The 27,244-nt window shown below is 45.9% G+C and overlaps 1 protein-coding gene across 11 annotated transcripts; it reads right to left on the bottom strand.

Moving 5' to 3' along the window:
- On the bottom strand, positions 1–27,244 carry Cd244 (CD244 molecule). 11 transcript variants are annotated; one of them, XR_015635031.1, is made up of 9 exons: positions 21,897–22,105; positions 9,485–9,805; positions 9,060–9,396; positions 5,809–5,913; positions 5,185–5,339; positions 3,938–4,003; positions 2,352–2,414; positions 1,439–1,495; positions 1–568 (listed from the first exon to the last, which is right to left on the bottom strand). XR_015635031.1 is itself a non-coding variant. In XM_087579818.1 (9 exons), exons 3-9 carry the CDS (start codon positions 9,269–9,271, stop codon positions 488–490), a joined length of 678 nt encoding a protein of 225 aa, XP_087435944.1. In that variant the 5' UTR covers positions 9,272–9,396; positions 9,485–9,805; positions 27,100–27,244; the 3' UTR covers positions 1–487. The 11 variants fall into 11 exon arrangements, 8 of the variants coding, with proteins under 8 accessions (XP_087435944.1, XP_087435945.1, XP_087435940.1 ...); XR_015635033.1 differs by having other exon boundaries at positions 3,938–3,997; XM_087579818.1 differs by lacking the exon at positions 21,897–22,105 and adding an exon at positions 27,100–27,244 and having other exon boundaries at positions 9,121–9,396.

Genomic DNA, 27,244 nt, shown 5'->3' with positions numbered 1-27,244 from the left:
GAAATCTACTTCACATTTATACAGTGGTGTATAATTTTAAATTATACAATTGATAATAAAATAAAATAAAACATAAATCATAGGTTATAACGGCTCAGAATGTGGCCAATACAACCTCTCTACCCATTCCTATCTGATCTATAAGTTTGGGGGACTTTTTTTTAACAAACTTGATCATACAGTGGCTATTAGAAATTGTTTCCAAGCCATCTACAGTGGTACATGCCTGTGATTCCAAAACTTGGGAAGCATAGGCAGAAGGATCAAAAGTTTAAGGTCGTCCTTGGCTACTTAGCAAATTCAGGTCATGCTGAGCTATGTCAGATCCTATCTAAAAAGAAAAATAATAAAATAAAACCACGAATTAACGGCATCCTCTCCAGCCTAGAAGCTGGTCCACAGACACAGACAGATTCATCATCATTTGATGCTCTCCCTTCCAAAGTCAATGCTGATGTGTAACACAGGATGAGACCACTTCCAACAGCTAGAAATAAGCTTCGAAGTTCTCCAGCTCTCTGCGGCTCAGCCTGGCAGGGTTCTGAGGTTTGACCCATTGCTTTCCAATCTGCAGGGGAAAGGGAGACACTTCAAACCTTCACCTCGTAGGGTGTGGTTGTCTATTCCCATGTTACACACTAATGAAAAAAAAAGATCAGAGCGGTATAACATGTCCCTCAAGGCCAGTGATGAGTGTGAAGTGAAGGCAGGACTTGAATCCATTCTCCTGTTCAGTTCTGATACTTTTTTCCCCATGCATCTTTGCGGCCCCCCAGCTTGCCTTGGCCATCCAGTCTCCCTTGCAACTCTTAGCATTATACCCCTGCGGAGCTAAGATATCCTCCAACATCCCCGTAGGCAACCACACAGCTCCTCCCTTCTGACTAAAGATGACGTTTACATTAGACGTTAGGCGTTTCAATTATACTATGAGGCTAACACTTGGGGTGCGCTTTGTGCCTTAATTTCTCTGGATATAAACTGTGAGCATGGAAACAGGGCTATAACTTGGTTAGCACACCCAAGGCTGTGGGTTCTATACCTAGCACTGAAAGGAACAACTGAAGGTTGTGGCTATGTTAGACCTACCTTACAGCATGAAGCGATTTATGCACCCAGTTTGTCTTATACCTTAGAGTCATTTATTTTCTCCTCCCTGATCCTCCTCTGTATGTCCCACATATATCCTTTAACATGAACACACAACCAGGGAATGAGCTTAGGGACAGCCCTAGTTTAGAACCCATGCCTCACAGATGATATGACTTTGAGTTAGACATTCAGTCTTCTGGCACCTCAGTGTCTTCACGCAGGATCCCTAAAATCCCAGCAACTGCAAGGTTGTATGGGTGACCTTGTTGTAAGTATATCCTCTTGGCTGGATCTTAGGAGTCTACAGACACTAAACCCAGTGTGAAGGAGAGTTCCAGAATCTTACCTCTTCATACACGGTGCAATTTAAGGAAGGGTTCTGGTTCCTCTTCTTGGATCCAGACTAAAAATTGAGGGTTAAGAGGCTTTAAGTTTAGGATAAGAGACGCCTTACTCCTCCTGACTCTCATGCCAGATCCTGAAGAGAAAACACTCCCTAGGGTCAACAGTGGTACTTATTGGCACCCAAATAAGCACAATGCATTCTAGCCTATGTCGTGACCCCCTGACCTAACGTCAGAATTTAGTACCCCATACCCACACAGCCCTCTAATCCACACACCCACATCCCTCCTGTTTACCCATATAAGCACATGTCCCTCAGGCAGTCCTAACATAAATACCACCTGAACCTTTGCATCATTGCCACACCCCTCTTCTAATGTAAACAGCTCAGGCACATACATGCATGCTAACCTCAGCATAGACCCTAGACACAGTGGTTTTATGACTCATTAGCTATGCTTTGAGTAGTATGTAGAATGTTTTATTTTTGCACATGTGATATGTGTATGAGCATGTGTGCTATTGCAGTGTGCATGCAAGCCCCTACCTTGGAAACCTCCAGTAGCTCTTGCCTTAACATCTGCTGTCCTAGAGACAGCTCTGGGATCCTTCTGTACCAAATGCTGCTTTTCTCTTCCTAGCCTTTACCTACCACCAAAAACGTCTAAGAAACTCTTACATTCCACTGTTCTCTGGACTTCAGAAATGCTTTTTTTCTCCAGGCAGAATTGGAAAAACAGTTCTCCTTGTTAGTCCCTTATCATTCAGATATAATCTTTTAAGGTACTCAGCTACACAGAATGAAATATAGTTCAGTGGGGTATACACACATGTTCTGAAGCACACACTTGCAAACACACTCGAGTACACACACGTAAAATGAACAAAACCCTCCAGAAGAATAGAGTTCTTACCTTCCTGGAAGGTTCAACTACTGAATATATTGTACATTTTTCTTGTGATGTGGAAGCAGAAGGCTAATAAGGGAAAAAAAGTATTTCAGAAATATAGATCGAGCATAATCCTTTGCTGCAACTGTGCTTAAAACTGTGCTTAAGTGGAAGCTGTGAGGGGCTCTGGTCATCAGTGAGAAGAAGCCTGGGATGGCTAGGAGTAGAGACTGACATTGGTCCACTTTACTGTTAGTAACGATCACCACTATTTGTTGTACACTTTGTCTATCTATATATTTTATTTCCTGACCCTTATGTTATTCCTAAAACAAAAAAATAGGAACGTTCCTTCTACCACAAACAAGGTTACAGATTCGGAGAAGGAGGGTAAGAGAAAAAGGAAGACTGAGGAGAAAGAGGAGGAGAAGGGAGAAGACAACGATGCACAGAAGAATTCAAGCCCAAAATTTTCTAGAGTTTCCTTAACAGTTCCATGGCTCCGTCTGGTAAAGTCTTCCTTCCCTAGACCTGAGATACACGTTCTTCATGGCAGGCAGTCAACCCTCTCCCTGGTAAGAAGCTCCAAAGGAAGAATCTCATTCTCATTCTGCACCCAGATCAAGGTTCTTCCTCAGATTTATTCAAATTATTCTCTCAGGAACCCAGCGTGGCTAAAGCCAGTGAACAGGCAGGTACTGACCACTCTTAGGGTGGATTTCTTTGTGATACAACTTTGCCAAAAAGCTGAGGGTTTGATTGTTCCTGGACTTGGTCCTTAAAGAGGGGAGGGGAGGGAGGAGGAGAGAAAAAGCAATTGAGAGGTGAAGAGCAGAGACGGGGAAGAAGAGAAGGGAGGAGAGGAGAGGGTGGGAAGGAGATGGCAGGAAGAGAAGGTTTTTATCAGAAACTTTCTGCTGCTGTCTATCACCAGGCATTTTCCCTCAGAAGAGAAACACCTGACACTGGTTATCAATGAAGTGAAGTTATCCGCCAATATTACAGAATGTCTTTCTAACTCATTCATGGACTTCTGTACTGTCAGGAGTTGGAGGTGTGGCAGGAAGAAGAAGAATGGAAATTGAGAAACCATTTGGCTCAACTTTCTTACTATTCAGCTACGTGGCCCTTGAACGCATCAGTTAACCTGAGTCTTGGTTTCCTCATTTGTAGACATCAGACGACAGTCAAGTGAGATTTATTAAGAAAATGGCCATTACTATTAAGTCTAAATAAGATTTTTAAAAGACACATCCACATCTATTCTTTCTTTAGTAGAGATAATTGTTGATGGGACCATTAGGATAATCAGTACAAGGACTCCAGTTCTTTGAGTCAGAGAAAAAGCATAAGCTGAATCCTGTAACAAAGTTCTACAGACAACCTGGTTGTCTGGGTTTCAACCTCTGCTAGGTTTGAAAGAATAAAGATCACTGTCAGGATACTCTAAGTGTACTGAGCACTTCAAACAACTTGCTAAAGCACCTGTGGCCATGTTCTGGGCCCCAGAGAACACCATCATCTCATTCTCCATTCAATGGTGTGTTCTATGTGAAGCTTAAGAACTCCCATAGACTGGAATGGGATGGGTTAGAGAGGCTGGAGAGTACCTTACACTGGACCTTAGAGTACATGGCGCCTCCATCTTCAGGGGATTTCTGCTCTGCCATCTGCTCCTGCCCAGAAAAGAGTAAAGGGACATAAAAATAATTTCTGTCTAGGCTTGGGTTGAGCAATAAGAGATATCACAAAAGAAGGGATCTCCAGGAGGAGAGCCTCATTATCAAACAACCCAGAATGAGAGAAGGGATGGGAAGAAGAGTGATTGACAGCGGACCACCAGCAAGGAACAACCCAAGAATCAACAACCTGACAGGTTTCCTGTTTCTTCCTTCTCTTTAACAACATGGAACTTCCTTCTTGCCTCTGCTGAGTTTTGAGTGAAAGCTGCCAACATAACCACTGACAGTGGCCAGAGCTCTTCTCAGATTTGTGGTCTGAACCCTTCCTCTTTAGGACATTGAAATTCAGAGGGAATAACATTTTAAAGACGTAGCCTTCGTAAAGCCCCTCTCTAGATCCAGGCTTCATGGTTGGCCTACCCCAAAGAAGTTATAATGCAGAGTGAGAACTTGGTCCAAACAAGGAACTCATGGCCCTTTCTGCTTTCCTCCTCTCATGCCAGCTCCATGGGCAATTAGAGAGGGAAGTAGTCCATCTTGCATGTCCCCAAAAACATAGTGCCTAATGGGGCTCTCAAGAGTGTCAGGAAGGCCATGAGAGTTCAGAAGCTGAGCTCTCCAGAAGAAGTTGAGAAGCAGAGAAACACTGGCCCTTCTTAGCAGCTAGAAAGTCAACAGGAAGTTGTTGCTTTTCTCTCCCGTCTAAACTGGTGTGAATTGTCTCCAGAAATATCTCCTGATACTGCCCCATTTTGTTGCTCCACTTTTTTGAGGAAAAGTTCTTAAATAATAGGGTGGAATCATCTCTGGCTAATGCACAAAGGAAAGCTGGCCCTGAACACAAATCCCTTACAGTTTACGTAGGTCCTAACTATAGCATTGCAGACAATAAATATATGAAGGCTGCACTCATCCTAGCATTCAACCAAGCAGGTAAGACTGAGCTGGAATGAGGAAGTTGTTGGGATGCGGTCTGGGAAGACAGTAGTAGACACATTCTGCCCTTTGCTATTGATTTCTACTGAGTTCTACCCCTGGGCAGATTAAGTACAGCACCATGATGCCCCTTCTGCCTCATTTCCATTTTCTCTGCTCTGTTTCTTTTCTCCTTTTCCTCTTTGGACAGAGCCAGGAAACTGGTGGAGAAAAAGAGATGGAAGATATCTCAAGATCACCTGGAAAAGACGTCTGTCCGATTCTCTTTGTTCCCTCTCATCTCCCCGAACATCTGAGGAAGATCCAGAGGCCCTAAAATGTCCTTGTTGGTCCCTGCTGACTTGTGCGTTCTTGACGTATTCATATATGGTCAAAGATTCCTTAGCGATGGACTCTGTGTGAGGAAGAAAATAAAGACTAGAACTTCAGAAACCTTCAGAAGGTTTCCTGTCCAGGATTCCACTTCACAAGTCACACCTCCACCAAAAATGTTCACGATCTTTAAAATGGCTCTAGAAATTAGGCAGGTTAATGCTCTTGCCAGAATGCATAAAGAACACAATAGAGCCATTGGCCATGACATATATCCTCTACCAAGCTAGGAAGTCACCAGCCAAACCCAGTGCCCTAGATAACTCAGCATTATTGGGGACCATGCTGTAAATATTCTCAAGCCACCACAGATACTGTGAACGGGAGGTTGTAGACTTTGGTTGCCCTCCCCAACCTGTATTCACACATATCCCAACACCTTTCCCAGGAAAAGAAGATGCTGTGTATAGCGTATAGCCCATGGACTCAGGGTCAACTCACTACACCTGATACCCCAAGCAACAGTATCCCTTCAGGAGCCGTCTACTTACGTGACTGCTTTCTCTTCCTATTCCACACACAGAAGCAAGCGATGGCCCCAAGAAGAAAGGTAACGAGGATACCGATGGATACCACAAAGGGCAGATAATTGAATTCTGAGGGACACAGAAGGTGAGAAGACTGAGCACCCACTGCCCCTCCATTAGCTTCAGGAACTATCCCAAGGGATTGAACTATCTCTCTCATGCGGCCTGTCTCCTCACATCTTAGGGGGTCCATCACCCTTATCACTCCTCCTCAATTGGGTGATGGACTGGTCCAGCTTATAAATTCCAGAAGACTGGCACTGTTTACTCACCTCACCTGAAAAAAGGAGATAATGTTTCCTGCTTCTGAGAGCTAATTACATGATCTGGAACCTGTAAAACATCTTGTACCGCAACTATTTCATCAACCTACTGTTCTAATGCAGCAAACATTCACCACAGACCCACTGCTACAAGCCTTCCATTTTTCCTTCCTGGTTCTTCCTCATTTGAACTTCTACATTCACCTCCTGTGTCACCCGTGGACGCTGATCGGTAATCCAACCAACAAGAAGAGAACGGCAACCTTTCCAACTTGGGCCCAACAGAATGGCTCCCGCAAAGAAGGGTGGCAAGAAGAAGAAGGGCCGTTCTGCCATTGACGAGGTGTTGACCCGGAAATACACCATCAACATTCACAAGCGCATCCATGGAGTGGGCTTCAGGAAAGCTTCAGGGCTTTCAAAGAAATTTGGAAATTTGCCATGAAGGAAATGGGGACTCCAGATGTGCGCATTGACACCAGGATCAATAAAGCCATCTGGGCCAAGGGAATAAGGATTGTTCCATACCATATCCGAGTACATTTGTCCAAAAAGCGTTATGAGGACGAGGATTCAGCAAACAAGCTCTACACAATGGTAACTTACATGACTGTTACCACATTCAAAAATCTACAGACGATCAATGTGGATGAGAGCTAACCTGCTGGATGTCAAATAAAACTACCTCCAAACAAAAACAAAACAAACAAACAAAAGAAGAAGAGAAAAAGAAGAAGAAGAAGAGGAGGAGGAGGAGAAGGAGGAGGAGAAGGAGGAGGAGGAAGAGGAGGAGGAGAGGAGGAGGAGGAGGAAGAAGATGAGGAGGAAGAGGAGGAGGAAGAAGATGAGGAGGAAGAGGAGGAGGAAGAAGATGAGGAGGAAGAGGAGGAGGAGGAGGAGGAGAACCGCAAAGAATTTTGTATCACGGGTGTCCACTAATGACTTTTTCATAAACATTATCTCGTTTGATTTTACCGGATCTCTGATTATTACTCTCATTTGTGTAACATAGAAACTCATAGAAATGAATTAATCTACCTGGGATCCAAGAACTACAGAAATAATAAGCCATGATGACCGAGGCCCCTAAACCAGTGTTCCTGTTACTACGCCTTCCCTCGCTCCTGTTTGATCATTCACTACCCAGGAAGAACTTAGTTTTGTTGGCCCACCTCTTAAGGAAAAGTTCTTAAATAATAGAGTGGAACGCATTTTGGCAAATGCACGATGGGAACTGGTCCTGGTTCTGAGCAGAGATTCTTCACAGTTCTCACTATAACATGACATCTTTACACGCGCTTTCACCTGCAAATCTCTTTTATGTCCCGGAAACTTGGAATAATTAAACACATCTTACAGAGACAGAAACTGCGAGTTGAGTTCTTTGGGGGCATTTCCAATGAAAAGATATTTTTAGGTATCTTGAGATGGGCCAGAGATGCTTTTCCGCGGCAGTTGTTAACCACAGTCACCTTGCCCGTCTGGCAGAAGTGCGCTTTTTCTGATAAGGCAGAGAGAGCAACTACCATATCAGCCAGGGTCATCTTCTCTCAACCTCCCAGCAGAGGCAAGGTATGGGGAAGGAGCCTAATGGGCAGCTGTGAGAGGACACAGTCATCTCCTTTGAACTTCCTGGGGAAGGTGGCACTTGCACAGCATTCTCCTTTGTGTAACTTACTGTTTTTAAGCAAATGTATTGGCAGGGAGATTCTTTAAGTGAGCTTATTACTTTTGTCTTCTCCTTCAGTGTCTACACTATGAGTTAATCCTGTTCAGGTCTCTAATTCCACAGAGGGATCCTAGCTCAGGATTCCTACAGGAGGAACTCCTGGTTCTCTTAGCACCAAGCTTCTGGCGGCTAAGAACTGGGTGTTTTGCTCTGGCTGCATGCTCAGAATTTGGAAACTACACTCACTTTGGGATCTGCCACCGAAGGAAGGAAGCTCAGAGGCACAGGCCATGGTGTGGAGCAGTGACTCAGGACACTGACGCGATGGGGCTGCTCTTTCTAGCCAGCTTCACCCACACCATGCCAGTGTCCTTATGCCTAAAGTGACTGAAGGTAGACCTGCAGCCAGAATCCAGGCCTGAATGTGGCACATGAAATACTTCAGTCCTGTCCAGTCCTGTGAGAACCTAAGGGTGCTCCAGGGAAAGCTTCTGAGGACTTAGTCCTTCTGCTTTTTCAGTGTTTTTCTCCTCTGAGAAAGGGGAGATGTACCTGATCACGTGATAAGAAAATACACTTCATGAAGCTAAATTTAGCATGGTAGAAAAACCCAAGGCCAAAGTAAGGAGCTATACACATTTTCTGCTACAAATTTAAGGATAGAGACTCTGAGGTTTGGGTAGGGTTGGGTGGGTAGGATTGGGCTGAGAGGGCTGGGTAGATTGGGTTGGGTTGAATAGGTTGGGTTGGGTTTGGTGAGGTGGATTAGGTGGGTAGAATTCTATTGAGGAAGTTTGGTAGGTTGAGTAGGGTGATGTCTGTGAAGTAAGACAGGTGCGTTGGGTTGGGTTGGAACTAGATTGGTTTTCTTATAATTGCCATGCCGATAACGTATTAAGCCTTTATCTAATAAAAAGCAGTACAACCTTGACTCAGGTGACTCAGGATGAGCAATAAATGCAGAACTCTCCTAAGTACCTGGGCATTTTCCTGCGGCCCCCACGGACAAGGTACAGGGTTATTACCTCCCAGGAACCTCTCCAGCTCGAGAGAAGACAGGAGAAACTGGGTCTCCAATATCTCCAGTTAGGAGGACAATGTTCAGGGCATCACAACAATCAGTAAACAACTAGGAATCCCTGCAAGGAAGGAAACTACTATTTCCAGTAAAAGAAGAAGAGATAAGTCCTCCCAGACTAAGACAGGCCTGTGCCCCTGAGAGGCCAGGCACCTTCTGAGGAAAGGCCCAAGGCACTAGACCAGAAGGCCATGTGACCTCATACCTGGGTCTCATGTGAATCTGGTTGTAGGATCCCTGCTGTGGGCCAAAGTGCCCCCACTTACTCGAAGGGACACTCTGACAGCTCTGCGGGGAGGTCAGGGTGTGGTTTGCCCAGCTGGCCTTGTTGCTAACATTGCAGGTATATGTGTGCAGGCTGCTGGCATCAGTCCAGTTCTCCCAGTGGGTGCCATTCCTTTGATTCGAGATCAGCATGCTCCCTCTGTACAAAGCATAGCTCACATTGTCATCCTTGGGCACAAAGCAGGACAAAGACAGTTGACAAGTCCCGTTAGCCCAGAGCGACCCCTGGACAGTCAGGTGAGGTGTCTCAACAGGATCTGGAAACAGAGGTTCTGGTCAGAGAGTTCTGGAAATGCAAATCCTACAGGAATCAGAGGGACAGAGTAGACAGTGCTTAAAACTCACCAAATATAAGAATCTGGAAGTTTTTAGTGCACACTATTCCTCCTTGGTCGGTGATCTCCAGCAGGTAGTGACCACTGTCATTTAGCTTAGCTGACTTGATACTAAGAGCAAAATTCTCAGACTCAAAACCATAGATATCACTACAACACACAACTGGGCTTTCGGGATCCAAAGTGTTCCAAGTCACGATGTGGGAAGTTTGTTGATGTCCTGTCTTCTTCTTCCATTCAATAGAAACATGTTTTGTTTGTATGTTGGAAGGCCGCAGCCGGACAGGCTTTCCTGAGACACCAAGCACTTCTTCAGAAGAACCTGCACAACCTAGAAAAGAGAACCTTGGCTGCAGGTAACTGAAAGGGTATGAGACCTGAGCAGTGCAGGCAGCTGCCCGTCACTTCCTTAGGCTAAGGACCTGGAGCGAGTATGAGGAGAAACCCTGAGACCCGTCTGTTTCTCCACGTCCCAGGCTCCACCGTCTAGTTGGAAGGAACTCACAGACCAACAATGGCAGCTAAAATCTCTTCTGAAGATTCATTTTTTACATATGTAGACGCACGTGTGTCTGTGTATTGGTTTGTACAGGTGAGGGCGGTGCCCAGGCGGCCAGCAGAGGGCACTATATTCGTTAGAGTTGGTGTTTAGAGAGAGTTGTGAGCTGTCCTACAAGAGTGCTAGGCACTGAACTCAGGTTGTCTAGAGGAGCAGTGTGCTCTCTGAACTGCTAAGCCATCCCTCCAGCCCCAAACTAGAATCTCCTGAGTCTATATGACAGACAAGTTTCAAATGTGTTGCCAGTACTTAACTTCCCAAGAACCCCATGGAGGTCTTAGCCTCACTTCTATAAGTAAGGAATTGTGTTAGAAGATACTTAAGTAGTGGCTGGAGAGATGGCTCAGTGGTTAAGAGCACTGGCTGCTCTTCCAGAAGACCTGGGTTCAATTCACAGCAACCACATGGTGGCTCATGCCTGTCTGTAACTCCAGTTCCAGGGCATCCGACACCATCACACAGACATATATCAGGCAAAACACCAATGAACATAAAATAAAAATAGATTATATATATTTAAAAAAAGAAAATACTTAAGTAAATAACTCCAGCTACACAGCAAAATGATGAACAACTGATTTGGTGTTAGAGAGAGATTTTGGTTCAGCTTTTTCTTCTAACATAATTTACTGTGGCGTATGTGTGCGTGTGCGCGCAGGTGCATGCACTTGTGCATGTGGAGACCAGAGGTGGATGGTAAGAGTCTTTATCGCTCTCCACATTATGTGTATGGGGGTGGGGGGCACACTCAGGCTCTAGCACACATTTGGGAACCAAAGGAGAACTTTCAAAAATTGATTTTTCTCCTCCCACCTTTTTGAGGCAGGGTTCCTCCTGTCCTTTCTCCTACTCTGTGTACTCCAGGCTAGCCTGTGAGCTTCCAGGTGAGGCTCCTGTCTCTGCCTCCCATTTCCCCTTAGGAGTGCTAGTATTTGTGTGTGTGTGTGTGTGTGTGTGTGTGTGTGTGTGTGTGTGTGTGTGTGTGTGTGTGTGTGTTTTCCAGGGATCAAACTCGGGTTGTTAGACTTACGAGGCAAGTATTTTGACCTACTGAGCCAGCTTTCTGGACCTCTGCCTTATTTTTGGAAACAGGATCTCTCACCGAACCTGAACCTCTTTGTTTGATCTAGGCTGGCTTTTTAATGGGTGTTGGGGATTTGAACTCGGGTCTTCTTGCTTTCAGATCAAGTGCTATTATTGTCCACTAAGCCATCTCCTCAGACCCTTCCTTTGGGATTTTGAGACAGGATCTCACTAAGTAGCCCAGGCTGGCCATGAGCTCACTACCTTACTGAGCTGGAATGACAGACATGTTTCCCCCTGCTTTCCTAGAGAATGATTTCATATCCACCAAAGTTAGAAACACCACGTTACTGGCGTGACCCACCCCATTGTAACTTGGCTGCCAAGTTCCCCCCCACCAAATGTTCATATGCTGTAGGATTGGTCCTCAGCTGATGACATCATTGAGAGGTGGTTGGCTCATGGGCACTGACTTCATCAATCAACTACACAAAGATGGGGCTTGGCCAGTGGGTCACTAAGGACACATCTTCCAAGGCTACGTCTTTCCCTTTCTTGACTGTGTCTCTCGGCCGCCCAGCTGCTAGAAGGTGAGTACCTTTGTCACATCCTCCCACCATGACACTGCTTCATCATAGTCTCACGGCACAGAATTAAGCCAACCATCGACTATGGCCTCTGACATAAGGCTGGAGATGTTCCCTAGCATGCCCTGGATTCAATCCTCAGCACTTCTTAATACCAGGACTTGGTGGCACCCAACAGTACTCTCAGCACTCGGGAGGTAGAGGCAGAAGAATCAGAAATTGAAGGCCATCCTCAGCTACATGGCAAATCAGAGGCCAGCCTGGGCTACATGAGACCTCATCTCAAAAGAAAAGGGCAAATAGAAACTCTGCAATAGGCCGAATATAAATTTTCCCCATTTGAAATTTGTTCCTCCGGGTATTTGTCACAGAGGCAAAAGAAAGCCTGACTCCCTGACTACTGAGGAAAGCACACATGGCCAAACAGTGACTTCCAGGAACCCTGAACAGCCAGACCCAATGAAAACAATGCTGACTTCACAGCTGGCCTTGTGCTCTAAAATACAGCCGGACTCACAGTCCTCTCAGAACACTTAGCACAGTGCACTGTGGGCAATGCTCACTAATGGTTAATGTTTGCTATTGTTTTAGGAACCTGATTGGTCTCTGCAAGAGTGCCCACCAAAATGCTAAAACTGTGCCTTACAGGTATATGTCTGCACTTCCCTCCCTAGGAATCAAGATGCGATTTAATGAATGTGGTGGTAGTAGACTAGGCTATAACATAGTGGTAGACTTTAGATGGCTACCTCAGGGTGCCATCCAGAGGCTGGACACAACAAAAATGACAATCTTGAGTTAACGAGACTACAGTGGGGAGGAGTAGGGGTCAGAGGGTAAAGAGAGAGATGGTTGCACACATAGTTCTTTTTTTTTCCACATGGAGAGGTTTAATGAGAGAAGAAGAGTAGAAGAGGGGAGGAACAGAGGCTGGCCATGAGCACATGGAGGGAAGGGGGAGGAATGGGGCGAGAAGGGACAGGGAAGAAGGCACCAGAGCAGAGAAGAGTAGAGGCAAGAGATGAGTAAGAGCAAGAGCTCTTTTTTTTCTTAAGGTTTATTTATTATTATAAATACACTGTCGCTGTCTTCAGACACACCAGAAGAGGGCAACAGATCCTATCACAGATGGTTGTGAGCCACCATGTGGTTGCTGGGATTTGAACTCAGGACCTCTGGGAGAGCAGTGCTCTTAAGCGCTGAGCCATCTCTCCAGCCCAACGCATGGTTCTTAACAATGTAGCACATTAAAAAGAAAGGCAGACCGAGGGAGAACAAGATGGCAGCTAAGTAAGATCATCCAGTATCTTCTCCCCACACCAAATTACCTTGATAAAACCTAAGAAGATCCAGTGGGGACCACAGTGCCCAATTATAACAAAAGACAAATACAGGAGGGAACCACTGTCCATGTCACATGCGCCCCAACTCCAATCAGTCCAGTGTAAAGCATGATGTCTCCACCATGTGAGAGTGAATAAGTTAAATTCCTGCTTTAGGCTTGAAACCACATAACAGGCCTGACGTGGTAAAACCCACACACGTGCTGCAGAGCCCCCAACTCCTACCACCAAGCCAATACCCACCACAGACTGAGTTACCAGAACTACATTAGTCTGAGAGGCTGAATGCTCCACCTCTCTCTTGTAACTTCAGGTAGCAGGGCAGGAAATAAGACTCCAACAGCTGAGGGGAGGTAGTAGGCTTGTCTTAGAGTTCAGTGACAGACCTGTCATAGGAACAACCAGAGCTGAGGGGAAACTGCCCATGTGGACAAAGCTCACACACAGACAGGCCCTGCATCCAATGAAGACCTAGGCACTGATGGGCCAGATGTGTGTCTTAGCCCACATCCCCTCCAGCTGTGACATGGTCCTCACGCATCCCTGAAGCCGTGTAGGTCCTTGAAGCTGTGAAACTCAAGCATGGCCCAGGTTAGCTCTCACAGACTGACTTCACCAAAACAGCATGACACGGGGTAAACAAAGGCTCTGCCAGTTTCTCAGGGGTCTTCAACATGGCTCATGTCGAGCAATACACACTGGCTCAGAACTGGACTCAGTCAGGACTTCACTGGTTCCCTACACCCAAACACTACATAAAATGTGCATCCAAAGACTCGGGAGGTTGTGGCCGGAGGATCAGGAATTCAAGGTTGCCCTTGGGTGCATAACAAGTTTGAGGCCAGCCTCAGACAGATGAGATCTTGTCTCAAAAAGAAAGAAAGAAAGGAAGGAAGGAAGGAAGAAAGGAAGGAAGGAAAAAACAAGAGAAAAAAGGAAGGAAGGGAGGAAGGGAAAAGGAAGGAAGGCGAAAAGGAAAGAAGGAAGACAGAGAGAAAAAGACAGAGGGATACAAAGAGAGAGAGACAGAGACAGAGACAGAGAATGAGAACACGCAAAGGAAGGAAACACACCTTATCTCTAAGGACATGCATAACCTGGAAGTGAAAGGTTAAAACAAAATTTCCCGTGAAAGTGGAATCAAGAAAAAAATAGTCACCTTTCTGTCAAAAAAAAAAAAAAAAAAAAGCAAACTTTAAGTAGCTACCAAAAAATAATCCTAGGAATAAATATAATTAAAGAAGTGAGAGGTTGGGGATTTAGCTCAGTGGTAGAGCGCTTGCCTAGCAAGCTCGAGGTCCTGGGTTCGGTCCCCAGCTCCGAAAAAAAGGAAAAAAAAAAAAAAGAAGAAGTGAAAGACCTCCATAAGGAAATGTACATAACGAAATGAAAGATGTTGGAAAGAACAAAAGAATAGAAAGACATTCAACATCCTTGGGTTTGAAGAGTTATTATTATTAATAATTAATGCAAGCCATATCAGAATATCAGTGACGTTCGCCACGGAAATAGAAAAAAAATTATGTGAACGCATATGTGATCTACCTGTGGGTGAGGGCATATGAATGCAGTTACTCCAAGAAGCCAGAAGAGGGCGACAAATTTCCCCTTTATGCTGGGCGTTGCTCTAGGACAGGGTTGGCTGAATTCAGCCCTTAATATTCAGGACCCAAGAACACCTGGGTATTGGGAGGAAGCTTGTGCTATACCTCATTTAGCAGCGTCCCAAGCCTCGCCCACTAGATGCCAGTGGTATCCTAGCCTCAATCATGACAAACAAAAATGTCTTTAGGCATTGCCACATGTCCACTGAGGGGAAACATTGAGAAGCAATGGGCACTGGGGTGAGGAAGAGAATCAAGATCCTTTCCCCCACCCCACCCTACCCCCGAAGATCACATTTCCGTTGGGGTGCATGCTGTTAGCAAGCAGAAAATTAAGACAAGACTTCTCAGAGAAGCCTGAGTGCCTATGATTTTAAATTCTTTTTTAAAGCATTTTAATTTAAAAGGTAACACCAGAGCACTTGGAATAGCATGAGCGTTTCTTTAGATGCCTGGTCTGGGAAAGCCTCCATGTCAGCATGTGCCTGACTGAGAAGTGAGAAATCAGAAAGCTCTCTAGCCACGGAAGGGGCTATCAGAACAACATTTCCAGGACACGAATCAGAGAGTTTAAATCCTCTCTGGTAAAGGACCCAAGCAGAGGGCATGAACCTATTACAGACTTTTTTTTTCAATAATGGGAATTAAACCCCAGTCCTTGTGGTGGGAGCGAGGGAGAGCAAGCTCTTCCCCTATGCAGAACATCAGAGATAAAATAACCAGGATCAGTGAGACATCTGATTGTGTGATCAGCAGCGTTGGTAAAGAAATAGACATGTGTCATAAGGCTTCAACTCCTAGAAGCATGACGTTACTCTGTATGCTGTGGTAGAGAAGAGGGGGAGGAACCAGATAACACTGTAGAGACTAATCTAAGTGAGTGGGTCGGAGGAGGGTTCTTGATTGGTCAACACACGGGAAGATAGATGTGCTCCTCTCAGATAACAGGTGATGAAAGGGAAGATCTGAGGCACCCAGGACTGACCAGCGATATCAGCTACATGAAGAGTCAAGAGTGAGGTCCAGTCAACAAGAAGCTGTGTCGATGATGTGCAATTCGTCAGCCTCGAGCTGAGCCGAAAGCTTTGGGAGCCAAACTCCATCCCACATAAGGCTGAGACGAGAGATGGGTCCTGGGTATTTCACAGGAAACAAGGCCAAGAGCAGCCAGCAGTGCCAAATCTAAAGATTCTGAGAAAAGACCCTGATGTGCTTGCCATAGAATACAAATCCGCAGGGCAGGGCGGGGCGGGGCAGGATTTTAAATAAGAAATGGAATCCTGATCAACGAAAGGGGAGCCATTAAAACAGAAGACTGTAAGAGGATGTCTCAGTTGCTCAGTGCTGGCTGTTAACAGTTGGTTGTCTCCCTACACCTGTAGGCAATATTTTTATCATTTCTCTGTTTAAGAATGGAGCTATCAGGAGCATTGATTGGGTCACGGTTTACTTAGGGTTACTACTGCTACGACAAAACACCATGACCAAAAGCACAGGGAAAGGCTTATTTCACTCCACAGTTTCATAATAATAGTCCATTATCAAAAGCACCGAGGGCAGGAACTCAAGCAGGGCTGGACCTTAGACACAGGAGCTGAGGCAGAGGCATAAAGGGGTGCCGCTTACTGGCTTGCTCCAAATGGCCTGTCTGGCCTGCCTTCTTATAGAACCCAGGACCCCCAGCCCAGGGAAGGCACCGCCCACAATGGACTGGGACCTCCTGGATCCATCACTAATTAAGAAAATGCCTCATAAGCTTGCCTACAGCTGGATCTTGGAGGTGTTTTACCATTTGAGGTTCCTCCTCTCTGATGACTCTAGCTTGGGTGAAGTTGACATAAAGCAGCTATTACAACTGACCCTTGTCAACTTTACACATAAGCATATGACTTTTCAATTAGATCTTTCTCACTTATCCCCAGGATGGTATATTTGTATTAGCATCACAATAATTACCATTATGATATTAATATCATAATAACTTCAAAGGTCTCACAGTCCTTACAAACTCAAATACATTAAAAGTTCACTCTCTTTAAAATAATCTCCTCAAGATCCAAAAATCTCTTTTAAAGGTTTCGTCTCTCAGCTGTGGGCTCCTAAAAAATTTTAAATTAAGTTAAATACTTTCTCCAAGAGTAAAGAACCTGGGCACAGTCACAATCTGAACAAGCAAAGCCAAACTCCAACAGTGTAAATAACTCCATGTCCAGTTATCTGGGATTCTGTCACGATCTTCTGGGCTCCTCCAAGGGGTTTTGGGGTCACCTCTCCAGCTCTGCCCTCTGAAGCACACACAGCTTGTCCTCTAGGCTCTGGCTGACTCCACTCCACTGCTATTGCTGTCCTCGGTGATCATCCCAATGACACTGCCATCTCAAAACTCCTGGCATCTCTTGCTACAACTGAGCTGCACTTTCACCAATGGCCTCTACTGGGCCCTCTTCAGGGACCCTAGTCCCGCCACACAGTACCACCTGGTGACTCCTACACTACCAAGCTTGGCTACCAGAACTACTTACAACCTCTGCTCCTTCAGCCAGTACAGGTCAGGACACAACGGTATGATGTTGGCACACAGGAATAGCGTGCCTTCCTCATTCGTGCCACTGTATTAGAAGTGGCCACTCAGTGCAAGTGGTTAGACACTGCCCTTAGAAGAAAGCCTCAGGGTCAGCCTAGTGGGAGAAAGGAGTAAGGAAGAGGGCACCACAGGCATAGCAGCAGCACGGGCCGGGTGCCAACACTGGTGTAGGAATGACTGCAGCAAAGCCTTCCCCAACATGTTTGGAAAGTGGAGTGATAAACAGCGTGAGTTTAATTTTTAAGGTGTAAACCTTAAAAAAAACCTGTAAGAGGTAGCACAAATATCTAAGGATGCGTCGTCTAAAAAATATTCAGTACCACAGATAAACATAGTAAACTACTGTGTAGCCAGCAGCAGAGCAGAGGCCCACAGAGAACACCGTTCTCCACTGTCACACAGTTAAATATGGACTCTGCAGAAGAAGCAGTATCCTTAACGAGGCTGTAACTTCTTTGCAATGAAGTGTGGGACTGGGCGGTGACGGCGCACAGCTTTAATCCCAGCACTTGGGAGGAGGAAGCAGGTGGATCTCTGAGTTCAAGACCAACCTGGTCTACAGAGTGAGTTTCTAGGACAGCTAGGGCTAGACAGAGAAACCCTGTCTCAAAAAAATAAAATAAAATAAAATAAAATAAAATAAAATAAAATTTGAATAAATAAATAAAGTATGGGATCTGTAGCCCTTATTAATGCTACGCTGTACTGAGGGCACTTACTAAACTATACCCCTGTATTTTATTTTAGGTAAATAAGCCGAAAGTTCAAAGCCATCCCCAGACCCATAGCAAGTTTGAGATCAGCCCGACCTAACAAGACCGTCGAAAGGGTGGGAAGGTTAGGCGGACCCACAGGTGTCATGACAGTTGTTGGTTTGGGCTTTTCAGATGGGCGAAAACTTAACTAGGAGTGGGAAGCTAGTACTGGCCAAAAACAGAACAACAGGAGGTAGCAACCACACTCTCTCCAAGGGACTGTGTGCAGGAGCAGACCAGGTAGGAGACACCGGGAAATTGTGGGTAGGATTGAAAAAAATCCCTAACCATGCTTCCATTTTCTGAAAGGTTTTCAGACACCTGCAACCTCGGGGAGAATAAAAACACTGCAGACCGGGGTTGGGGATTTAGCTCAGTGGTAGAGCGCTTGCCTAGCAAGCACAAGGCCCTGGGTTCGGTCCCCAGCTCCGGAAAAAAAAAGAAAAGAAAAAGACACTGCAGACCAGGGCACGAGCGCGTTGGGGTGGGGGACTCCCAGAGGGGCGCGGACCCAGGTCCCACCAATAGCTAAGAAGCTATTCACAATTTGTAGCTACCAGGAGACGATATATTAACCACATTCCAGAATAGGACCCGTGTTCAAGAGTAGCTGACCAACACTTTGTGTGTGTGTGTGTGTGTGTGTGTGTGTGTGTGTGTGTGTGTGTGTGTGTGTGTGTGTGTTAGGTGGGGATGTTGGCAAATATGGAAGAGTCTGGCAGGAGTTGGGAAAGAAGAAAGAACATGATCAAAATACATTGTATGAAATCCTCAAAGAATAAATTAATGTTTTCGAAGGAAGAAAGGAACTCGGCTGAGCTCAGAGGCTGTGAATCTATGCCTGCTCTTTGCTGGGCTTTTCTCCTTCAGGTCTCCACAGTCTAGTGGAAGGAGAAAGGAGTTGGGGTGAGCTGAGCTTCTTGCAGGAGCCTAGCAGCTGGAGCCTGAGTAAAGACAGAGGAAAGGCGGGACCTGTGAGGGACAGAAAACCCTCGTTCCCATCCCAGGGAGGCAGACATTTTAAGGGAGTAAAAAAGAAATGCTAATGTGAAAAGATAACGAGAGAAAGGGAGAATAACTTCACAAGTTCTTGCACGCTGGGAGCGTGAAAGGGAGAGAGGTGAACCGCCTACACAGGGTTGCCTTTCAGAAGGGAGTGGCCGCAGCCAGTTCCGGTGGTCAGGGACGCCACAGCCAAGGCTGTTGCTGCTGCTCATAGCCTTGGGGGCTCTTTTCCGGTGGTTAAGAACGGATGAGGTAAAATATTAAGTCTATAGAAGAAGAATGGGAGCAGTTTGCTAGACTGTACTGCAGCTTAGGGAAGTGAGGACAGTTGATAAACTCTAGTATAGCTTGGTGGGGTGAGCACAAGGAGAAAACAATGGTCTAGGGGACCTCTGACTCAGCAGGGGGGTCACCAGCCTAGACCCTCTGCTCACCGGAAGCTGGGAGACCCGAGTGCCCGAGAGAGGGCCAGGGGCTAGGTGTAGAAACGGGGATGGGGGTGGGGATGGATTGGGGGTGGGAGTGGGGATATAATCCTGCCAGCCTGCAAAAGGATGTTGAGGGTTTTTTTGTCTCAGTTGGGCATAGGTAACCAGGTTTGGGGGAGGGACAAGAGAGATTGGGTCAATGCTGGGAAGTGAACAGGACCAGCTAAAGCAAACTTACAAAACAATGAGTCTCTTGCAGAGGCCACAGGCCACTTCCTCCTTAGCCCTGTCTTGACTGACCACCACCTCTCCTTCTCGTGGGCAAGCTGACTGTTCCTGTCTGTCAAAACTGCCCCAGCTGTGTCCCTTCCTATCCCCAGTCCACTGAAGTATTTGCTTTCTCCAAGGCAACTACATACTATGCCTCTCACTCGAACTCTTTCTTTTCTTGCTTTTATTTAGGCCTTTTCTGTGCCCGGATTGGTTCTCTGTACTCGGTTTTCTGAGCTCTTACCACTGTAAGCCAGTTCCCCTGTCTCTCCACCTAGAAGAATCCAGCATCCTCTCAGATTCCTTTCAATGTACCATGACTGTCAGGGCCTCTTCTGCCTTCCCTTGGAGTTGGTATTGTACACACCTATTTCTCTGACTGGAAGATTTTCATGGGTGAAATCCAGGGTTGGGGATATAGTTTAGTTAGTTGGACCCTTGCCTCCCATGACCAAAGTTCTGTCTTTCAGGCTATCCTGGAATATGTGAGATTCTATCTCAAAAACAAAACAAAAACAAAAAAACAAAAAAACAAACAAAAAAAAAAGATCGACCCCAGCTCTTCAACTGTTTCCTTGCAAAATTTTACCTAGTTCTCATAACATAGTAAGGCCACCATGAATCTGTTTAATTAATTCAACTCTGTAGCTCTGCTATGGGGATTTTGTGCAAAATATCAAAGAAGTTATAAAGCCACAGGACCCTTGGCTTTGACCTTTTGCTTTGTGGACTCCACACCATTGCAATTTCCTGTTCACGGGCCCTCAGAACAAAAAGCCAGTCGCCTTGAGGCAACTTGAAATCCCGGGTACTACACAGCTCGAGCATTCCTGAAAACTCCTGAACTCGACAACACCTGCTAAGAACATACGCTCCCACGATTGGACCTTGGAAGTGTACTGTGGCGTGTTAGGAAAGCATTATTGTGGAAGGAACCATGTTAAAGTCCGAATGGGCGTCTATAACAGAATGAGCGAAGAACGGCCTGAGGCTGGGATGAAATAGTATTATCTCACCGCAGGCATCCAGAGACTCACAGCTCCCAGTAAAGAGATGAACTACAGCTATCAACGTAGACAAACCTCATGAACATGTCAAGCAAAAGAAGCCAGGAGGCCATACCATGGGACGCCACTTACATCTGGGGAAAACTAAGCTGAGATTTGAAGTGAGAACATTGCCTAGGTTCATGGAAAAGACAATAGATGATGACTGGACGTGAGCATACAATTGTCCCAAAGTCATCCAGGAAGCAACCCACTGTCACGTACATCTATGTGCAGATGTCACACTTTAGTAAGAAAGGTTTGTCTGTCAGCGTATCATTTGGCTGCCCCTGGGGTGAGTTCTGCAGAACTAGAGTCCCTTTGAGTCCCGAGCCCAAATCTCTTCCTCAAGAAGCTGCTTCTCAGGGTTGGGTATTTAGCTCAGTGGTAGAGCGCTTCCCTAGCAAGCGCAAGGCCCTGGGTTCCGTCCCCAGCTCCGAAAAAAAGAAAAAAAAGAAGAAGAAGAAGAAGCTGCTTCTTCACTCACGCCTTGTTTGGGAGGAGGTGAGGTGACCAGAAGTGTGAAACAGTCTGGCCTGCTAGAGCCTCCCTGGGTCACCTCCAGCACAGTGACAATTAGAAACTGGTCCGTGAGAAATGCAAGGCTCAACCCAACCCACGCAAAGTACAGCAACCCCAGGGCTGACCCATGACACCGCCTGTTCTTCCTTCTTTTCAACACCTTACCTCACCCAGACCCACAGCATCCAGGGACTCCTCAAAACTCCCAGCCCATCCTTTTCTTCAGAATGGACAACCAAAAACCTGAATTCAGTGGGGGAAAGTGACAATGACAAGGTGGTGTTTGGGCAAAACTGTGACGGGATGAAGAAAAAAAGCCGTGGCTGGTGCTCCTAGAGCAAGAAAGAAGAAGGCTGATGCCCACATCGCTCCAGGGAAAGCTAATGGCCACTTCTCTCCAGGGAAGCCTAGTGCACACACAGCTCCAGAGAAACCTAGTGTACACACAGCTCCAGAGAAACATAGGGCACACATCACCCTGACTTTCCACACTTTTCACACAGACTAAACTCCAAGCACTTTACAATGGCCTGAGGGGCCTGGACCACATTCTCTAGTCTCTCCTCTTGCTCCCTGTGTCCCAGGTGACTAGGTAGATGGCACGATTAGAGGCTCTGAGTTCTGATCTCCCTCACACACTCAGGCCCCCATGAGTCCATACCAGGCCCCACCCCACATCAACACAAGGATCCTTACCTTGGCCCTGATGAGCTCTGAGGAGCAGGAAGAGTGACAACAGGACAGTTTGCTGCAACATCCCCACAGAACAGAGCAGGCTAAGGGGCCCCTGTCTCCTCCAGGTGCTCTGATGTCTAGACTCTGCAGCTAACAGCCAGCAGGACACAGCAGAACTACCTCCCTGCCTGTCCAGCCACAATTTCCTCAACTCAAGGCTGTTCACTTCTGCTGTGCACACTGACAAGGCCACTGAGAAAGCCTCAGTCCCTCCAGTTGGGTTCCCACAAGCTAAGCTGCCTCCAGTGGGTGGGTGCTCTCTCAGAGTGCATAGTGACTCACAAAACCAGCTGCAAAATCTCAGCCCTTGGTCCTCCTCAGCCTGGTGCTGAATCCTCAGTGGCACCAGCAGTGTGGAGAAAAACCACTGGCGATTATTCAAGACGGCCCCTTACCAACACGCACCGTGGAAACAGAAATTTGAAAGAACTTGGGGGTAGGGTGGGCTGAGAAGAAGGACCCTGAGGAAGTGGGAGCTAATGTTGAAAGGGAAGAGTGGTATGGGGCGATTAAGGAAGAGACATAAAATTGAGATTTGCTCAGAAATATTCTAATCAGCCCAGGAAGTCTATGATTTCAAATGTTCAGCGGATGCAAACACTGTTCCTCCTTTCACCGCCCTCCACCAAAGGATGTGAAACCATTTGTGTTACTCCCTAGCTTCCACAGCTGGATTCATCCTGTAGGACAGCAGGCAGCAAAGATCCCTTTGAACTCCAAGGAGGGATAGAGTCAGTGGTACCCAGCACCCCTGCTCCCCCAGAACACTTTACTTCAAGGCCATATCCAGAGGCCAGGCCTCTTGCTTTCTTCCTCTTTTTTGCTCCTTAGCAACAAATACTTGTGGTTCCTCCAAGCCTATCCCCTCTTTCCATCCTTAGATCTATTTCTAGCCTGACCAAACCTTGACGAGACAGGTGGCTGCCAGCGGAGGCAACACGGACGCTCTAACTAGACGATCAATTTGCAGTCAAAGACCTGGACTTGAACTCCAGCTCATTACTTTGCAACCTGTGTAGCACCAACAAAATTGCTTTCTAAGTCCTCTGGCTCAACAGCAGTTGGGCAAGCAAGATGGCGAAGGTACTCAACGTCAAGCCTGAAGACCCGAGCGTGATCACCAGAGTCCACATGATGAAGAGGGAGGATGGACTCCACCTCTGCCGTCCCCACACACCCAAACGAACACACACATGAATAAACAAATATACGGGGGTTTCCCCCCCCTAAAGAGCAGCAGATACGTGAATACTTGGCTTTCCTTCAAGAGAGTTTTCAGGACCAAATCAATAGCTACCCTTGAGAGCTTGCATATAACACTCCATGACACGCTGGTGTGAATATGCCCTGGTAAAACCCCTTACCTCGTATGGCAATCTCCTTCGTTTACTTTTACGTCATGTGCTTTGGTGTTCTGCCCGCATTTATGTCTGTGTTGGGGGCATCAGATCTTCCGGAACTGCAATTACAGACAGCTGTCAGCTGCCATGTGGGTGCTGGGAATTGACTGAAACAGCAGTCTCTTAACTGCTGAGCCATCTCTCCAGCCCAAACAGACTCTTGGTTTTGGGTTTTCGTTGTTGTTGTTGTTGTTGTTTTCAAGATGGGGTCACTTTACAGCTCTGCCTGTCCTGGAGTTCACTCTGTAGACTAGGCTGGCCCCGAACTCAGAGATCTGTCTGTCAAGGCCTTCCGAGTGCTAGGATCAAATATTCTGATTTGTTTGTTTCTTTATTATTAATTATTATCTTAAAAGATCAGTAAATAAATGAATCTGAGTGCCCTCCACCCTTTTCATTCATATCTTGAAATCTAAGCAACGGTATGGTGGTATTAGGAAGTGGAGTGTTTGGGGACGTGATCAAGCCTTGAGAACCGAGCTCTCCTGAATTGAATTAATGGTCTTATTTTAAAAAGCAGGGTCAGGAGACCCCCCCCCACGGGCTCCAAAAATTCTGTTCATCCCTCATTCTTTCTACCATGACTGAGAAAACATGAAGCCTTCCCAGAACCTGACTATGAAGCCTCCTGATCTTGGCATGTCTAGCTCTCAGACCCATGAAAGACAGAGGTAGACGACACCCAGCCGGGGTGTGGTACTTAAACAACCCAAGCAGACTTCAGTGAGGTTCTGCTTCTTTAGCATCAGCCTACAGAGCTTTTTCCACATCTCATCCTAAGACGGAGCCCTCAACCCCTGGAGCTCCCGCACAGGGGCCTACCAGCACCCTTGACTTTGAGAGGTAGTGTCCAAGACGTAATGCAACAGACTTATTTCCTCACATGACAGGCAGAAGACAAGGCTCAGCTTTTGGAAGCAAGTAATGAACAACCGTGAATGTAAAAGCAGCCTTACACTGGAGGAGGAGGCAGGACATTGCCTTGAGCCAGAAGCCATCTTGGAATACATATTGAGTAACAGGTTGGTAAAGCAATATACACAAGACATGGTCTCTGGAAAGGAAAATCTGCTTCACCAATCCTGACCCCAGGACCAGCTCCATCCTTTCTTCCAAACATAAACAGCCTACCACCTCCTGGAAACTGAATTGGAAGAAGCGCCATGTGCATCTTTCTATCTTCTGCTCCTGACAAGTTCTACCGTGTACATAGAATTGCTATTCCTTTCTACATACTGCCCTGTCCTGCCCTGAGGCTGTCCAGCCCTAATGCTCTCCTTAGTCTTGGAGCCTGCTTTTTTCCAGGTGGTTCAACATTATTTGGTAAAGGGATGAATGAGTTCCCTAAAGAAGGCATTCTCATTCCCACTGAGATACAGTGGTAAGCTCTTCGATCATAGTTCTCTCCCCTCATGACAAGTTCTTGGATGGGAAGCTTCTAAGACTTGATCACTTTATTATAAAGATTCAAGACCAGATAAAATTCATGTAAACTCAGAGGCTGTTCTGTGTTTCATTCATGGATGGATGGATGAATGGATGGATGGACAGATGAATGGATGAACTAACAGACAGACAGACAGACAGACAGACAGACAGACAGACAGACAGATCGAGATTCCCCCAGGTCTCTGAAAGTCTGAAATAGAGGCTTAATCAAGAGCTTTGAAAATCAGCAGCCAAGAGATCAAGGTTCCTCAAGCTCTATCCTCCTCTGCCTTAGCTACTTTACAGAGAGTCAGATCTAGGAAATCCCACCTCCCAGGGCTACCCACCTCCAAGACACTTTGCAAACTTGGGAGCCCCGAGCCTACCTTGAAGTTTGTTAACTCAGTAGAAAAACCCAAAAAATTCATTAAAAGCTACTTCCAGATGATTCGTAGCACAAATTAAATTACAGACAAAAATGAGTCGAGGGAGGAAGAACATCGTGCAAGGTCCAGACTATTCCAATGAACAGAGTTCTGGTCCTCAGAGAGGTAGGCAGACAGAGCCTAATTCTCAAAACATGGTTATAGTACATTGTACATGTGTGCAAAATTGTCCCCAGACTGATACCAAATTCAACCAAATGTCTTTCAGTAACAATTGTGATGTAACAATATAACTAAAGTTACTGATTTTAAAAGTCATTTAAAATATAAAATAAATTACAAAAAATGAATTTAAAAAAAAAAGGAAGAAAAAACTTACTTCTCCTGGAAATTGTATGTGACAAGATGTATGGAGTATTGCCACCAGAAAAGCTCGCAAACTTTGTGTCTAGACTTTTTGTACTTGGTCACATATATGGAGAGCGTCACCATGAACAGAGCTGCCCTTTCTCTCTGACCCCTTCAGAGGCTGATCCGATGCTAAGGGGACCAAGTCGTCCACGGGAAATCGCTTCATTGGCACAGACTGCCATAGTCCAAAGTCCCATAAATGAAGATGTTCTTAGTCAGCAAGATTCCAAGGCTTAGCCACTAAGGCTAAGACCATAGGCGTTGGCTCCTGAGAGCCAAGGGGAAAGGCCAAAGCCTTTCTTCAGGTAAGGTTAAGCCTTTTGTGTACCTCTCAAAAGTAACCATTATTCAGGAGTTAAAGATGAGCCTTTCAAAAAGGACCCACCTGGCTTTTCAGATATATTTAGCCAGTTTTTAAGAATTAGTTACCGTGACACACACACTAAGAGGATGCTCAATGGCTTCCTTTCTAGCGATCTCATTACTGTCTATGTTCTCCTTGAATGTCAGGATGGTATCACAGTGGCAAGACAATACGCAACCATATCAGAGACAGGACACCAGAGAGCTACTCAGGAGTTAGGCACAGCTCAGAGGTCCCATGAGACACACTGGTTTTTCATTGTTGTTGGTTGGTTTTGTTTGGTTCTGTGTTGGTTTTGTGGGGGGGTTGTTTTTTTGTTTGTTTTTTGGGTTTTTGTTTTGTTTTTGTTTTTGTTTGAGGAAGGGTTTCATTCTATATATTCCAGAATTCATTATATAACCCAGCAGGCCTCAAACTCATAGTGATCCTCCTGCCTCAGCTTCCCACATGCTGGGATTACAGGTATAAGCCACCATACTAGGTCCATGATGATGTACTTTGATCCCTTCTGTGCATAGTTTCCCTCATGTAACCTAAGAATCTCTCACTAGCCTCTTCCTCCTGCTGACCCAATCACTTCTCAGCACACTGGGAACCATGCTCCAGAAATATAAATCCACACGCAAACCACACCCACCTCATCATCATGACTAAGCTTTTAACATGAAACTGTCCTTTTGCCGTTGTTACTTCTCAAGAGAGCTATAAAAGTGCTTCCTCTTGTGTGTGGGTGTGTGTGGGGGGGGTGTGTGTGTGCAGTTTCTGGACACTGTAAACTTTCACACTCAGACCCCTGAGAAAGGTTTTGCCTTCCCTCTGAGCCTCACCCAGAGAAGACTTTGCCAGTTACCATCATATTCTCAAGTTTTTATATTCTGAGTTTGACATACTAATATACCAAACACGCACACATATATACCACACACAATGACTTCTGGGTACTTGATTGCCTGCTTTGTAAATTATACAGACTTTCAAAGTTCTAAGTTTAACTGAACAACTGAAGTTTCAATGATCAAGTAACTTGTACAAGTCCATGTTCCCTTCAGGTTTTTTCTGCCTCCCCAGAGCCCCTAAAATACACATGCACATGACCAGAGTTCAGCGTCATCGTCCCCTAGCAAGCATCCACTCAGATCATTGTAATGACTGTAAATGAAACTGATTTTACACACCTCAGCTACATTCTGGAAGATTTAACTCTGTTCCGTGTTTTTGTTTCGACATCTTGTAGGATCCATGACAGAGCTGACAGATTCCCTGGCTGCCTGCTGCCGAGAACACCATGCGCATTGTGTTTAAACACCCACACAAGGTCAC

Source organism: Rattus norvegicus, chromosome 13, assembly GCF_021556685.1.
Source record: "Rattus norvegicus strain SHRSP/BbbUtx chromosome 13, alternate assembly SHRSP_T2T, whole genome shotgun sequence".
Classification (NCBI taxonomy): domain Eukaryota; kingdom Metazoa; phylum Chordata; class Mammalia; order Rodentia; family Muridae; genus Rattus; species Rattus norvegicus.
Note: the sequence above shows the minus strand (reverse complement) of the source record. Positions and strands in the feature narration are given on the sequence as shown.